This window comes from Marmota marmota, unplaced genomic scaffold (assembly GCF_001458135.2).
Source record: "Marmota marmota marmota unplaced genomic scaffold, marMar, whole genome shotgun sequence".
In the NCBI taxonomy this organism is placed as follows: Eukaryota; Metazoa; Chordata; class Mammalia; order Rodentia; family Sciuridae; genus Marmota; species Marmota marmota.
The window spans coordinates 3572730-3590600 of record NW_025999896.1 but is presented as its reverse complement, the minus strand read 5'-3'; the positions used below and the strand labels follow the sequence as shown (position 1 = coordinate 3590600).

The following is a 17871-nucleotide window of genomic DNA, read 5'->3' as shown; positions in this document are numbered from 1 at the left end:
AGAGTGGCAGGACTGGTCAGTTTGTGGGGAGGACAGGAACTGAGATCGAAGCTTGGAGAACCCCAGGGTCTCCCCACCAAAGACGCGGATGTGTTCGCATGTGCAAGCCACACACCAGAGAGCCTGACTGGTTCAAAGGCTGGAAGAAGCAGGGTCAGCGCATGTCACTTTGAAAGGGACCTCGGGGAAGCTGCACTAGTGCTTTTCGAAACATTCTTGGTAGGGGAGTCTGAACAGATCCAAGGGCTGGGAAGAGGAATCAGAACTAAACTCCTTACAGCCTCAGGAAATCTGCTTTCGGATCCCCTTTATGAAGGGGATAGTTTGCCTCATTTCTTGAGACTGGAGGGTCCTTAAAAATACCCATTCTAGGTTTGGTGTGTCCTCTTCAGAGTTCCCATGCAGTTTCTTTTTAAAAGATGCGTGGTTGTGTGTTAACACCTGCTGTGTTCAGCCAGAAACCCCTTCAGCCGTCCTGATCTGCTAGACTAGCACATGAATAAAGGAGCAGACCAAACAGGAATAGGACAGGGAGGTACATCTGCTAACGTGTCCTTGTTTCGCATTCTAGGTCAATGATCCAGACGCAGAACTGTGGGTGGTGAGTATGAGCCGCTTTCAAATTTTTCCTCCATTCAACAGGATTGTGTGGCTGCACAAAACACGCGGTCTTATCTCTTTGTCTCTCCTATCTGCTTCACTTACTTCAAACCTTAGAAATCAAAACCTTTGTCAAGCTCTTTTTCCCAAGTATTTTTAGAGGGGGAAGAGTCAGAGTGATAAGGTGTGGTGTGGTGGTGGGCGGGGCAGGGTTAGGGATGGAGAATTCCGGACTCTGAGGACAGAGGTCTTTTCCACATCACCTTAATTATACTAGACTTAATAACAGTATGACTAGGTATCATTTGCTAAGTGCCTACAGTGTTCTAGTCACTTTCCATGCATTATTGCTAACCTTTATGACAACCATCTAGAGGGTGTGTGTAGATTATAGGCAAAAATCCACAGATGTTTAGTATCCTGAGGCTGAGGGTAGGGGTGGTCCTAAAACCAATTTTCCATGGATATCAAGGGACAGCTGTATTCCCTTTGAATAGATGGCCTGAGGATCCCGTTCTAGGGTCTAGAGGAGACCTCTCAGCATCCATTAAACTGACTGTTCCTTGTGAATTACCATCCAGAAAACTCTAGCAAGCATTGGAATGGGAAATGGTAGGCTTTAGTTCTGTGGTTCTGTTAACTGAGTGAATTATTTTTATAGAAACTAATTAAACTCCACAAAACCTATAGCATTCATTTAACCAGTGCTCCTGAATTGGGAGGAGAGATCATCTATTACATTTCCTGAAACATCTGAATTTTTCCCAGTGTCTTTGAATATAGAAGCACAAAGCTGTAGAGCATCATGGAGGAAATGATTCTCAGATTTTGGAATAATGTTGACCGTGTACAGAATGAGCAGCCAACGAGAGCTCTGGGAACTATATGTAAAATTCTAGTCCTTTTTTAGTGCAGTAGAGAACCACCTTCTCATATTGCTTATAATCCAATTTCACATTCCCCTGAATCAAATCAAATTGTCTCTTCCTTAGCACTTTGGTTCATATCCTGAGTTCCAAATATTATTTCCCTGCAGACAAATGTCAGATTTCAAACTTAATGTTGAATTTCTGAAAGATTGCAAGATATATCTGCCTGTATATTATGCTACTCCTCAAATATGCCCAAGTTCCTACCCATATCTTTCCCCCCAAAACTCATTCCTTCTCCTGACTTAGCCATGTCTATTAGCAGAATCATTCACTGAGTCATCCTTGACATCTCTGTGTTCCTTACCCACTATCTTTGAGATCCCCTCAACAAACAAAATAAAAAGCGGTTTAATGAAAAATAATCTAGGACCAATTACTTACCTGTGTAGTGCGTGTACATTTTATCTTTCACTTCAAGTTTAGGATACATAATATGAAAAACAAATTTCATGTCCCCCAAAATCTCCTCCCTCATTCCCAGTTCAGTCCTCCATTACTTCTTCTGTAGGTATTTTATTTATTTATTTATTTGGCAGTACCTGGGATTGAATTTAGGGCCTTGCACATGCTAGGCAAGTGTTCTACCACTGAGATACATCCCCAGCTCCATTACCTCCTCTATGGACCCCTGGAATGACTTCCCAACTCTTCTGTTTACTTCTAATCTTCTATTCCTAGAATACCTCCTGTTGTCCCTGTCTGTTCCTTGTGAATTACCATCCAGAAACTCTAGCAAGCATTGGAATGGGAAATGGTAGGCTTTAGTTCTGTGGTTCTGTTAATTGAGTGAATTATTTTGTGGAAACTAATTAAACCCCACAAAACCTACAGTATTTATTTAACCAGTGCTCCTGAATTGGAAGGAGAGGGAGATCATCTATTACATTTCCTCAAACATCTGAATTTTGCCCAGTGTCACTTCCCAATCTAAGTCAGAACTCCCCAATTTGGATTTGAGGTCCATTATAGTATGGCTCAGCCCACCTTCCAATCATGGCCCAGCAAGGATGGTTACTGTACCTTGACCCTAGAATTTCTGTATGTCATATTCTACCCAAGCTTCCAGGACTGTCTGTCCCCAGATGATATTTCATCTGACAAAATCTGCCACCTTCCCAAAGGTTCTGATCATTCTTCCTTTGCACCCTATTATGGCACCAACACATTCAGTTTTGCATTACAGTTGGTTTTGTATCCCAGGAGGACAAGGACAGTTCTTTCCTCTCCTTGAGACCCTTTAGGCAACCTAACATAGAGCCTCCATTATAGAAATTCTTTCTGCATTGACCCTTAAATGGATGGGAGAATAAATAGATGCACAGATGAACAATTACTAGGTCAGTGTACCTGGCGGGCTGGTACTGCATCCAACTCATTTCCGCGTTCCTTAGAATGGAAAATCTGATTAGAATATCTCGCTTAAGAAGTCCGGAGGTAGCTGATCAACAGTGTCATCAACAGTCTGAATTTTCTTCCATCCTCATGTTTAGAGAATGGCTGCTGCAACTCTGCAAACATCTCATCTCCAGAAAAGTGTATCCCAAGTAGGAAGAAGCAAAGCAGAGCAAAATAAGCTTTTCTCCTGTGCTTTCTTCACTTTTATGAGAGAAAAAAAAAATGTTTTCCAATAAGTCCCTTAGGCAACTTGTACATATCAGTATTACATATTGTCAGGGCTCCATTCTGATTGGGCAGCATCCATACATACTGTTACTAAATGCTTTTTGTATATTATTAGCCTTACCCCTGGAAGATGTCTCCTTATATTTCATTGCTGGAACATGAACACTCAGAGCTGTAAAAGAGACTGGGAAAACGGTTTTTGTAGGGACAGGTGGACAAGGGAGAGCCGTATTAGAAATGACTGCAATGGTACTAACTGTGTGTTGAATTAAACTAATTATTGCAAATGAATAACATGATACCCTTCGTTATTTTTTTTAATTCCAGCAAAAATATAAAAGACCATTTCAAGTGGGTTCTACTGAGTTCATGATTACTTTTATTATGCAGTTTTAACTTGTATACTAGAAACAGTTATTTTCAGTCTTTCTGCTCTCCATAATTTTTTATCTAATTCAAGACAGAGAAAAGCATCTAAATAAGGATTCATGTGTCACAACTGCCACGACAAACTGTTATTTAAAGGACTGTTTTGTTCCTATGTTTCCATACACTGAAATAAGGTTTTAGCCTGCTTAATCTATTTATGACAGATCTCCAATACATTGAATGAATATTTTAAAAATCTCTGCCAAACATGATGTTCATGTTTATCTTTCTCTCCCTCTGTCTCTCTTTCTTCTATTTCTGTATCTGTAGCTATCATGTAATTTTCCAAGGGAGAAAACTAACCCCTTACTTCTCTAAGTGTGGTCCTTGGTAAAACAGTAGTAGCACCCATGGGACCTTGTTAGAGTAGCAGGATCCTGGGCCCTCCTCCAAACCTCCAGAATTAGAATCTGTAATTTTAAGAAGATCTCCACGTGATTCCTATGCACATTAAAGTTTGGACAGTGCTGTTCTAACCTTAAGTAGCATGATCCTCCACCTTAAGAGATTACCTGATTTGCAAATATCACTATTAGGAAAGATGAACACAGGATCTGTAATCCAAAAGTTCTCTCTGCCCAAGCACAAGACAGACACTTTTAAAATGAAAACAAATCATGTAAAATGTACAGCTCTCACAACTTCCAAATAAACTAAAGTTTTGACATAAGCATTGCACTTGATGTGGGTAAGCAACTACATTTCTGGGAAAGTTCCCATGCTTCTTATAAGACTACCTTTTCTACTTTCTCTCTGAGTCATGGGATGCAAATACACAGTAGTAAGTTTGGCCAGAGTCTGCTTGCTACGAATGAGGCTTGGGAACAGGGCTTCTTTAGGGCCAGTCTTCTAATTTTCAAACAACTTACCTGTTTCCAAAATAACCTGATCTTAATGTTGGATACAACCCGTACATTTTTAGAATATTTGATGTGGTCTCACAGAGATGGTCTATTGGTCCATCCCAGCAGGGCCATCTAGCTAATCATGGCTTGTCCCTGCTCTACTTTTCAAAGAATATTTCTTTTATACAAGTGGGGAAGGTCATTTGTGCCAGGTTTCTGTTCGCAACTAAAAGGCTCAAGGGGTCACTCCAGGAAAATTGGGTTAACTGGGCTGTGCAAAATAACCACACAAGAGACACAAATACCTTTTTCTTTGGGGTCGCTGTGACGGCTCCTCTGACCTTAAGGGTCTGCAGGAAGAGAGAGAGAGAACATGCGCTGACCCCTTTTATAGAGGAGAAGGGGTCAGGTTTCAGGGGACTGAGTGTATCTTCATGATGTCCACTGTCAGCAGGTTGACTGACACCGGGGTAGGCCACACCCAAGGGCACAGTAAGAGAAGGGGATATACACAAGGCACTTCCATGGAAGATTCTACCCTAAACAGGGCAAGGGGTTATATTACAAAGGAACAGGTGAGCATAGCTCCACCCATGGGGCCATAGGAAGATATGCCCAGGCACGAAGACAGTCACTCGAACCCTAGAAGAGCAGGGCAGTGTTGCAGCATGGGTGCCTGACGCCACATCGCCCAGCAGGAGAGTTAACTCAGTCATGTACGTGCGAGGTTGAGGTTGGTTTCCCACACATTTGGGCCTCAGATTTTCTTAGAAGACACTGGGGAGTCCACGTGTCTTAAGATCCAGATTTTATGCTCAGTGATAGAGCTTGAAGATGAATGAGCCTTTCCTGACATAGCTGAGGGTAAAATTACAACCCAACACGGTCATCAGATTATACAAGCAATTCATTCTGAAACCTAGAGGTGAATAACGGCTAATTTCATCTTTGTTTTTATTCCTAGATACATCTGAACATCTCATATGCTGGGCATACATCTTAACCCATATATCTCCTCTTTTTTTGCTAACAGGTGGTATATGCTGTACCTGCAGTACTGACCCTGCTTGTAGGAGTTAACCCTCTTGTCACAGGTATGACTGCTGGATTCTGAATAGAGATTCAGCAAATCAGATTTTCTTGTAACAGTGCTAAACTACCTGCTAATCTCCCAGGAAAAGCACAGGACTCTCTAGGGATTTCTTCTCATTTCTGATAACAAGAAGGGGCTAATGCTAATCTAGATCATCCTTACCAGTCTTAGGAAAACTTCACAAGGACTTGAAATAGTAAGCTATTCTTTATCAGTTTGAACCCAAGACTTCTCATGCTGACATAGAATAGTGGTTATGTCATTTAGCCCATAAGAGAGAAGAATTGCAATCACTGCATTGATTTCTTAAGCCACCAAACTAATATAAAACCAGCACAGACATAAATGCTTATCCTGTGTTCTCATACTCAGTGGCAATCAATGCCTACTATATGTTTATTATTTATAACCCTTTGTGAACTCATTTTCCTTACAAGTTCTTTGTAGGGTAATATCACTCCCATGAATTATTTTCTTACTTTGAATTTATTTAACATCTATATGTATGAGGTGCCGCTTATGAATAAATTGTTTATAATGTGTATCATAAATCTCTATATATATCATTTCTAATCTCCTTAAATATCATCGTAGTACCTGTAGCAATGTATTGTACATTTTTATATTTCTTCCTACTACACTTCTTACAAGTAGGTTTATATCATATGCTTTTGCATAAACCTAAATGTATACAAGTCTTAATCCTTTCAGGTTGCTATACCAAAAGTATCAAAGACTAGGCAGTTTATAAGCAATAGAAATTTATTTTCCCAGTTCCGGAGGCTGGAAAGTCCAAGATTAAAGCACCAGCAAATTTGGTGTCTGATGAGAGTCCTCCCTTCATGGTAGAAGGGACAAAGAAAACTTCTAAGATCTGTTTTTATAAGGGCACAAATCCCAGTCATGAGAGCTGTACCTTTATGAACTGATTACTTCCCAACGCCCATCTCCTAATACTACCACCTCAAGGGTTAGGGTTCCAACATGTGAATTTGAGGGAGACACAAGTATTCAGTCCTTAATTATATGGCCAGGCATACAGAAGGTACTCAATGGTTGCTGAATGAAAGAATGACTGTAAAGCAGAGCTTTGTCATATATTTATTCTGGAACCAGCTTCTTAAGATTCTCCCTCTCTCTCTCTCTCTCTCTCTATATATATATATATAGATAGATAGATAGATAGATAGATATAGATATAGATATAGATATATATAGATAGATAGATAGATAGATAGATATGGGTGTATCCCGGGGGCATATATATGTAAAAAATGAACTTAAAATAACTGGTTTATTTTAATAACTGGTTTGTATTGCCTATAGACTACCTAACGCGATGCAACAGTATCTTATAATGAAAAAAAAAATGTGTGTGCGAGGGTTTTTTGTTTGTTTGTTTGTTTTTTATTCTTTACTTTCTCTACAACAGCTTCTAACTAGTAGGGCTGGAAGTTCTCAGATACTTTTAGAAGAAAGACTAATGATTGCCATGTTGAAAAATTCTAAATCCCTGGAAGCTCCGGGCTCTTCCTATAGGCCCTTAGATCTGTGTCTGCATCTTTAAGGGGAATTGATTAGGGCTGCTTTAGTTCTAAACCAGAAGGAACACAACTCCCAAGTGCTGTGACCTAAGAAGAAACATACTGGTACAGTTTGCTGGAAAGGCTGCAGATGGTGGTGGACCCAGAACTTCTCTCCATCTCTCTTTCCACCACCTGCAGATCTGACCTTACCTCTGCAGCTCCCTGTTCACTGCATCAGGACACTAAGTCCAACAGAATGGATGTTCTGTTTCTGCACCCTACGAACATCTCAGAATTTTGTTATTGACCCTGATGCGTCATCTGTTTATCCTGAGCCGAATCACTGTGCCTAAGGTCCTAGCTAAGGTCCAGTTTGCTGGCACACATGGACTAGGGGTGTGAGAAGGATGGATCCCCAAAGAAAATAAGGGTAGGCATCATAGGAAGGAGAGATGCTAGGCAACCAACCAAGAACAGTCCATTGATGTTTACAATTAATGCTCTAACCTATGTTGTCCCTCAAAAAGGAAGTGTTGTTGTTGTTGTTGTTGTTTCTGAATGCCTTTCTTAAAAGCAGATTATGACAATACAAGCACAAACAAGTCATCAAGATATGTATTTTTAGGTCACTTTATTTGGAAGAGTGTCTCTGCAGTCCACATGTCGTTTTGCCTGGTGTGGGCCGCCGGCTTGGCGTACCACTTCTTACTTCACACCCAACATAACATCTTACACGAAGAGGAAGGCAGGTGAGCAGGGACTTTAGCTCTTTGGAGGGGTGGAGCAGAACTGAGAAATCTTTTATTCTTTTACAATGCCACCTTATCTATGCACAGTGATGATTTCATTCCCCCCACCACTATACCATAAGGAGCAGGGAAGGTATTATATCCTCCAGAAGCTAATGAAACTGAGGAAGTGGTGTAGCCAGGATTTAAACCCAGCACTGCCTATGAGACTCCATGATCACCATTACCCATAGTCATTACTTAATCCATTATATAACTGTCAGGCAGTTGACCTTGACCTCCTTGTAAAGAGCAAGGTTACAATACAATAACACTCAGTCTAGTCTGATAAGGTGATAACTGCTAGTATTCTGACTCAGATCTGATGAAGTCAAAATCATGTCTACAATTGTGAGCAGCCATCTCAGAGGACAATATTTTAAATCAGTCTCTGCTAGCCCTGCCCTGCTATGTCTTGTGTCATTTCTTCCTTTTGTCATAACCATTTGTTCCTATTTTAGCAACAGTTCCTTCACATCCTTCCACCCTTGATTCTCAGTCATATTAAGAGCCCCTTTATTTTAGTTTCTACACCCTGTTGGCATCTGCCAACATTGACCTTCAGAGACCTGTAAGGCATCCCTGATATGGTGTGGCTTTGCCATGGTAACTTTATTTAGGATCTCTTACTGGAAAACTGGAGAGCAAATCCAGCTTGGTCTGTCAACCAAATGGGTTAAATTGCTTCCAACTTGAAGCCCAGGAGTTATGCTGAACTCAAGGTGGGGCTTCCAATGTACTATGGCTAAATGATTTTATTTTGTACTCTTTGTAAAAAGTATGTGCTTATAATATTACATATCTAGAAGCATATATCCACCCCCAAATTGTTAGTCTGATTCATTCTAAAACCCATTCCTCTGCCATAAGAAGTGTCCCAATCTCCTGCAGTATGTATTATAAATTATGCATTGGTTTGAGCTCATCCTGCCTAACACTGAAAGCTCTAAAACATGTAAAAATAATGGTTAATCAAATATGAGATTACTTTTTGTATTTTACTGTCCTTCCAGTAACCTAGAATAAGAATCTGAGTGTTTTCTTGTTGTTTGATACTGGGGACTGAACCCAGGGGTACTTTACTGCTGAGCTATATCCTTAGTCTCTTTATTTTTTTATTATGAGACAGGGTCTCATTAAGTTGCTTAGGGCCTTGCTAAGTTGCCGAAGCTGTCCTTGAACTTGTGATTCTCTTACTTCAGCCTCCTGAGTTGCTGGGATCCACAGACATGAGCCATTATGCTCAACTCTGAGTGGGTTTTTAGATACTTAATTCTGGAGGGCGCACTTTATAAATTTAGGAAACAATCATGGATCTCATATCTGCCCCTTTATTTGAAACATCTTTATATAGACTTTAAATTCTGAAATAAAGTAATTTATAAATCATGAGCATATTTGAAAATATCCTATAGATGCTACAGATTTTGAGGGAAAGTTACCTAATCAGAATGCACTATCAATTGGTCATGGAGACAATGTGCACGTTTCTCACTTGCAGCCACTTCAAAAATTTGAAATATATGCTATTTTTACAGGGAGCTGTCTGGTCTGGTGATTATCACAGCATGGATGAGCCTCTGCCACAGTTCATCAAAGTAAGTTTTCAAGGCATTAAAGTCAGATACCCCTAGGGTTGATAAAATCAGGTAGTAAGTGAAACTTCACCAATCAATGAAAAAAAGGAATCTTCTGAAAGAAATTACTCCTTTTCCTAAGGAAAGCTGATCAATAATCAAATAATAGTTGATTCAAATGTTCATAATAATTCATATGATCATGAAAACCATAGTTTCCTATGTACCCAGTTGCCAGACTAAAGAGCATTCTTTAAGAAGGAAAATGACCTCTGAAGGAAGCTTGAAGATTCAGGAAAGCTTTAAGAGTATCTGCATCACCTTTTAATCATGGCAAAATCCCTAGTGTCTGTGACTTCAACGTAGCTGATTTATCTTACAATACAAAATAGCAAATTTTTGTTGGGTTTGGAGATAGAATCCAAGGGCACTTTACCACTGAATACATCCCCAAGGCTTCTTTATTTTGTGACAGGGTCTCATTAAATTGCTGAAGGCCTTGCTAAGTTGCTGAGGCTGGCCTCTAACTTCCTCTAATCTTCCTGCCTCAGATTCCCATACAAAATAGCACTTTAATAACAATTCTCAAAATAACAAGTATGGCTACTGAAAACAGGTTTTGTGTTTGTTTTTGTCATTAGGGTATATCTCACTAACAGATACATTCAAATTATCAGGGATAGTTCAGGGATAGTGAATCTGTGTATTGATGACATCAAAGTGAATACATAGATTGATTTATTTCTGGGGAAAATTTTACTAAAAATTTATTGATTTTTATAATTATGTAAAATACCCACATGGTTTCAAAGCTAAATCTACAACATAAGATATATTCAAAGAATATAGCTTCTCTATCCCCCTGGCCCTATATATCCCATGGTTTTATAAGTGTAGCAAATTATGTGCATTTATTTGTATTCCTACTCATCGCAATTGCATCCCCTTTGCTTTCTCACTTACTACATCTTGGAGCTCATCCTATAGTATTACATAAAGAATATTCCTTTGAGAGATACCTGGATTATTCACCCAGCTTTTTCTTTAGATGATACTCAGTATTTTGCTATTGAAAAATAGTGCTGCACTGTGATACAAAGAAAGCATTCAATAATTACTACTTTTAAAAAAATAAAAATTAATATCTTTATTCTTGTATCTAACATATTTTTACTGTCATGTCTTTGGAATGAATTCCTGGAAGTGGGACTGCTGGGTTCCAGTACAACTGCAGAGTTAATATTTCAGTGTGCTCTTGAATTCTCCTCCATTGGAGCTGTTCCATTTTGTATCCCCCCTCCCCGCCCCAGCAAAGGGTGAAAGTGCCTGATCCTCAGAAACTTCTCCAAAAGAGAATGCTATCAAATTTTTAAATCATTACTAATTAGATAATTAAGAAAGGTATCGTTTTAACTTGTATTTCTCTTATGAAGAGCAAAGGTGGGAACATTTTCATATGGTTAAAATGTTAAATAAAGATATTATATACTTCTATCACAATATACATAGCACCTATGTGTATTTTTAAAGACTTTGAATTTTCTATGAAATGTTAGTTTATCTCTGGGAGATACAGGATTAACCTGAGTCTTCCTCAGGTTATTAGTCTACTCTATTTTTAGAAGCTTTTTATATATTATAGCTAGTGAACTTTTTCTCTAAGTTAAAAAAAAAATATATATATATATATATAGTATTTGCTATTGCGCTTTATTTTGTTTCTGAAAAGTAGCATAAAAAGCTTGTTGTTGTTGTTTTAGTAAAACCAAATTTATCCATTGTTTTCCTTATTAATTCTGCATTTGGAGCCATAGTTAGGAAAACATACCTCCCTCTCAAGTTGTAAAGCAACTTTAAGTCTTTAGAATTTATCCTGGTGTAATGAGATAAAGAATGGGACCAACATTTTCTTTTTGCATATAGTTTTCTGTTTATCTCAGCACCATTTATTAAAAATTGGCTTTAAGATGCCAAAGCACTTTTTAATGACAAAAGTTTCCCCTCATAAAGGCAAACAGAAAAGGAGAAAACAATTAAATGAAAACTTGACCTAAAAAAAAGAAGAGAGAGAATTAACAAGGCCAAATTTATGGATTCTCTAAAATGATTTATAACATTGATCTGCCCTGGCAAGACGAAAATGAAAATAAAAAATCACGAAGAGGCATAAATAACTAATTCCAGGGATGAAAGAAAGAACAGTATGACATATCTAACAGATATTTTAAAATTTATAAGAGGATATAATGAACTACTTTATGCCAGTAAATTTGAAAATAAAGATTAAGAAAACAAATTCCTTAAAAGTACAATTGACCAAAACGTTTACAGAAGAAATACAAGTCCCATAACTATGAAATAAATTGAATACAGAATTTATATTTCTTCCTAAAAGAAAACTCCAAACCTGGATGGCATAGCTGGAAAAATCTAACATTCTTGGAGAAATCATACCCACAATCAACAAAGACTTCCAGAAAAAGTAAAAGAAGAAATGCTTTCCATCTCATTTTATGAGAGAAACTAGTAATCTTGAAACCACAACTTGCCAAGAACATTATAAGACAAAGAGAATTATCCAGTACTCTTACCCATGACCACAGATGGAAAAATCTTAAAAAAAATTAACCAAATCCTACAATATAGAACCCAACCAACAAGTTGGCTTTATTCTAGTAATTATAATTAACACTATAAAACCTACCAATATTTTCTACATTAACAGAGTAAGAAAGTGAAGTATCTTGAACTATACAGAAAGAGCATTTGATAAAATTCAATATCCAATCATGATAAAAGCTCTTACAATATAGGGTTAGAAGGGAAGTTAATCTGATAAACAGTATCCACACCAATGTATGATAGTTAATGAACAGTAAACTTTTCCTGTGAAATCAGGAATGAGATAAATTAGTTTTTTCTGCAATTTCTCAACACTGTTTTAGCTATTGTAACCAATACACTAAGGCAAGAAAAGGAAATAAAAGGCTCAAGGATTGAAAACAAACTTTTATTTGTTGGTGACATTACTGCATATAAAGAAAAAAGGATCTAAGAGATTATTAAAATTAATAAGTGAGTTTAGCATGATGCCAGGTTGCTAAGTAAATATACAAAAACAAACTACATTTCCATCAGCAATGTAGCAGAAGGTGGTAATAATGAAAAGTTACTATTTATAAGAACATCAAAGTAATAAACCTTCTAGTAATAAATTTAGGAGAGATATACAAAAACATTGCATGCAAAATTATAAAGAAAACCTGAAGAACTAGAGGGATAAACTACTACTGGCAAAAGGATACATAAACAAACTAATGCAACAGAGTAGAATCTAGAAACAGATCCATATGTATGTAGACCATTGACTTATGGCAAAGGTAGTACTACAGGGTAGCCATGAAAGGCAGACTTCAATAAATAATGCCTGGACCATGAATGAAATTCCAATATGGAAAAAAAACAACACAATTTTTACCTCACAACTTTCCTAAAAATCAATTCCAGGTGGTTTATAAAGAGGCAAAAACAATAAAGCTTCTAGAGAAGATAACAGTATGTTCAAGACCTTTCTAGAGAAGATTATATCTTCAGGACCTTGGAGATCTTAAGCAGGACATAAAAATCATTAGGAAAAGATCAATTTCAACATTATCTAATTAATTAATGTTCTTCAAAAGAAACCATTGAGTGGAAGAACAAGGTATTTTGAACATATATAAATAAGGATTTGGATTAAGTATAAAGAATCTCTACAAATCATTGAGTGAATTATATTTTTAAATTTGAAAAGAGACCAATTAAAATGTAACTTTAACCAATTCAGTCCTTCCACTTGTTTCCTAAAGAATGTATAACTTTTATTGACATTTTTAATAAAAATTTTATGTGTCTTTATAGGAATCCAGTTGGTGGAAGAATTCAGTTGGTTGTTGCTACTGCAATTGCTCTTTTCCCACTTATCTCCTGGGTCTATGTATATATAAACAAGGAAATGCGGTCTTCCTGGCCAACACACTGCAAGACAGTATTTTAAATGAATCCAAGAATTGTATTTTAAATGAGAAATTTTAAATGAGAATTTTCAACTTTATTTTATAAACATTGGGGGAACAGGACAATTTCCCAGTTTATTTCAGGTAATTTGTGCTAATACTGAAGATGATGTTTAAAAAGTCTTTAAGAATTTTCTAAGATTGCTTACAGTACAATGTAAGATTGGATGAAATAGTAAGAATGGGGATTCTCCAGATGCCTTTTGAAAAGGGTATTTTTCCATAATATAATGAAAAGGCACTAAAACAAAAGTTATGAACCATGAGTTCTTCCAGGCACCATGATGCATGCTTGTGGTCCCCACTACTCAGGAAGCTGAGGCAGGAGGATTACTTGAGGCCAGGAGTTTGAGGCCAGCCTAGGCAACACAGCAAGATTCCATCCTTCCAAAAATAATAAAGTAAATTCAGTATCTAAGTGACTTGGGCAAATATATATTGGACATTTCCTTATCTATAAAATAGAATTAATATGTGATGGGGCCCTGCTTATACAGTTGCTAGCATCAAACTAGATAATATGAGAGCACTATGAAAATATTAAGTATTTATGGATTACAAAGGGCTATCCATGAGTAAAATAGAGGGGAGCAGAGTTTGGGTAATACACTGAAGGAGAGGTAGTTTAAGAGAGGCCTATAGCCCTGAACTAATCACAGGATAGTAAACTGGTACAGTGGTACGAAATAAATGAGGACTCAAGAAGCCAATGAACAGGCATAACTTGAAAAGAAAAGGAATGAGGATTAAAAAGGAATTTGGGACCAATCAAGGAAAAAAGCAGGATATTAATTATTCATAATTACTCATTATTCTAAATGAAAAATTTATACTACTTTTTAAAAGGAATATTCAAAGTAACCTCAAGGAGAGGATTTTAGAGCTACACTCTCCCAACACAGCAGCCACTAGTCACATGTTGCTACTGAGCATTTCAGATGCAGCTAGGGTGACCAAGAAAGTAAATCTCTAATTTCTTTCTGCTTACTTTTAATTTAAAAATTGACATCCAATTATTGGAAAACTGTGAAGAGGTTTTAGATCAACTTGGGCATGTGAATCTTTTTCAACTATCAATTTGATCTGTATTTGATATCTAAATGCAGATCAAGCATTCCCAACAAAACTTTAGTATCCAAGTGTAAAGTACACAGATTTTAAAGACATTGTACAAAATGAGAGAATGTAAAATATTTTTATATTAATGTTAAAAAGATAATATTTTATGATAATCGGGTTAAATAAAATGTTAATTTTACTTTTTTAAATGTGTCTATACAGTGTGTTGAATTATGTGGTTCACCTTGCATTTCATTTGGACAGTGCTATGAATATCTGGATGGCAACTTTTTAGCTTATGCTAGCATCAAATTTGGATTTCATCTGATTAGTCAGATACTCAGTTTCATGAGATTTAGGAAATACTTTACTCAAAAAGAATTAGTGGGAAGAATTAGTACCTACTTGTCAGGAAAACAAAAATGAATCTGATAGTTTTTCTTTTTATAGTCTTAAATACAACAGTAAGTATTCTATAAATATCTGTTAAATGAGGTAGGCAATTTTTTGCGGGGGGAGGGGTTGCGATGTTTTTGACACAGTGGCTACTAAACAGTCAGAAATTCTTCATCAACGAAAATTAATCAAGTTGGTATTAAAGCAGCTAAATTGTAAAAGTGTAATTTATTTTAAAGGTCAATAAAATGCATATAATACATTGGGTTTTTTCCCAGTGTCTATTTAGCTTACATGTTATTTATGACTTTTATACCTCCTTTCAAATAAGCTATTAAAGCCACACACAAAGGAATGGACTCTTCGTAAACTCTCTGTATGTCCTGCTACTCCAAGTTATGCTTGATTCCTGTGCTTAAATGTTAGCAATATCCAAGATATAGTTTCATAGCATTTGCATTTCCCTTATTAGACTATGAATTCTGCAAATATTCATAGTAATGTTTGCATCTCAAATTAAGTACATAAAAGACAATAATTTAGCCAGATGAACACCAGTAATCCCAACTATTCCAGAGGCCGGGCAGGAATAATGCAAGTTCAAGGCCAGCTTGGGCAATTTAGTGAGAACCTGTCTCAAAATGAAAAGGAGAAAGGGCTGGGGATGTAGCTCAGAAGTACAGCATTTATCTACTCTGCAGGAGGTCCTGGGTTCAATCCCCAGTACTGGAAAAAAAAAGAAAAAGAAAGAAAGCAAGCCCCAACATTAACTTTTGGTGGAGTGCTCTCTTTTGAAAAAAGAGCCTGTATTAGTGAACTCATTTTTAAGCTCTATCTTCCTACTGAATTTAGGAATTATTTTTAATTCAGCATTAAGAGAATAAAATCATGGCATTTACAGGTAGATGGATGGAGTTGGAGAATATAATGCTAAGTGAAACTAGCCAATCCCCCCCCCCAAAAAAAAACAAATGCTGAGTGATTTCTCTGATTTAAGGAGGCAGATCCATAATATGCTGCAGGCATGGCAGGGGTGGGGGGGATATTAAATGAACTCTAGATAGAGTGAAGGGGGAAAGGGGAAGGAGAGGACATAGGGGTAGGAAAGATGAAGAATGTGATGGTCGTCATTATCCTAAGTACATGCAAGAAGACAAGAAGGATGTGACTCTACTTTGTGTACAACCAGAGATATGAAAAATTGGGCTCTATATGTGCAATATAAATTGTAATGCATTCTGCTGTCATATATAACAAATTAAAATTTAAAAAATCTGTCTTCCCAAACCTGTCTTCTTCCCATTGTCCCTCTTATATACCAGCTTCTCATTTTTTTTTTTTTTTTTACTGACAAACAGATGTAATCATGTTTTTCTCAGCTCAGAAACCCAATAACCCTTCACTGAGTCCAACAAGAGGTAAATTTTCATTCTTGGCTCATCATTCAAGGGTCTTCACAATATAGCCTGGCCTGTCCTCCTTTATTTCTTACCAAACCCCTGAGCACCTATGGGTGAGTCCCCATAGCATTACTTGCCTCTTCTAAACTCAACTTTTGATGCCTCTGCTTATATTCTTTCCCACTTTTTCAAACCATTTTTCTTCCTTTTTTTCATGACATTTCTAATCCCTTCAAACAAAATTAGTATTTTTCCTCCACATTCCTAGTCTTTTCTTTATATGACAACCAGTTTCACATATTCGTATTTATGGATGCCTTTCACTCCCAATAAAGGTCAGTGAATACAAGAGCACATTATAGTCACCTGTGTGGCAAGCTGAATAACAAGCCTCAAAAGACATCTAGGTCCAAATTCCTGGAACCTGTTAGCTTGTATTGCAAAGTAATATGTGAAGATACTGAGAGGGGGAGATTACCTGTATTATCCAGATCCAGATGGGCCTTAAGTGTAATCATAAATGTTCTTATGGCAGAGAGATGTGATTACACAGAAGAAGGTGATGTGACAACCAGAAATTTGCTTTGAAGGTAGAGGAAGGGGCCATGAGTCAAGGAATTCAAAGGTGCTGCTTGAGACTGGGAAAAAAATTCTGCCCAGAGTCTCCTGAGGGGATGTAGCTAGCCAATACCTTGACTTCTGGTGAAAATTATTTTAGACTTCTGACCTCCAGAACTTCAGAGAACAAATGCATGTGGTAAGTCACCAAGTGTGTGGGAATTTGTAATAGAAGTTGTAGAAAGCAAATACACCTCTACAGTACTACAGTACCTAGGTACTCAATAAGCACACAGTAACAGTTGACTAGTATTTCTTTTGTTTTGGGTCCTCAAACCTTTTCTATACTTGGAACAGTTTCCATTTTCCATCTAGTACGGGTTTCTGCAAGTAAGCCTTGTCACAACTGATTCAAACATTGCCCGTTTGTTCAGAAAGGCCTAAGTAAGGGTGAATCGACTGACCCGCCCGAGTGTGGCCTCACTGAGTACTAGTGGGTGAGACACAGAAGCACTGGCACTTGGCCTTGCTTTGGTTAGAATCATAAAAGGACCCCAGGACTTCTCTGTACACCCCTCTTGGGGATGGAGATGCCATACCAACTGTAAAATAATGTCCAAAGGGGCTTTGTTCACAAAACAGGATTACAAGCCTATAAAGTCCAAATATAGGTATTCTGAGCTAAAACTGTCCAGAGTTCACTAACACTGCAAGGTGAAAGGAAAAGTTATCCTGAGCTTTATTTATTTTTATTATAAATTTTAAGTTCTGTAGTTAACACATAAATATACTCACCTTGTAAAATGAATTTAAAAATACAGTAAGGTCAAATAAAGTCCCTTATCAGTACCAGATGTCCCCACCATCAGCCCCTCCCTGGTTTATTCTGTTTCTGACTTTCGGCACTAGAAATATCATCCAAAAATACACACTTCTGAATATTTTATCAACTAACACACTGAAGCCAAGTATACATTTTGTTATGTAAGC

At 37.3% G+C, this 17871-nt stretch overlaps 1 protein-coding gene across 1 annotated transcript; it reads left to right on the top strand.

Moving 5' to 3' along the window:
* The first annotated feature begins 2044 nt into the window (after window positions 1-2044).
* Window positions 2045-14241, top strand: Tmem220 (transmembrane protein 220). The gene is made up of 5 exons (XM_048798081.1): window positions 2045-2286; window positions 5463-5523; window positions 7674-7797; window positions 9375-9434; window positions 13314-14241. Exons 1-5 carry the CDS (start codon window positions 2284-2286, stop codon window positions 13447-13449), a joined length of 384 nt encoding a protein of 127 aa, XP_048654038.1. The 5' UTR covers window positions 2045-2283; the 3' UTR covers window positions 13450-14241.
* The last annotated feature ends 3630 nt before the right edge of the window (window positions 14242-17871 follow it).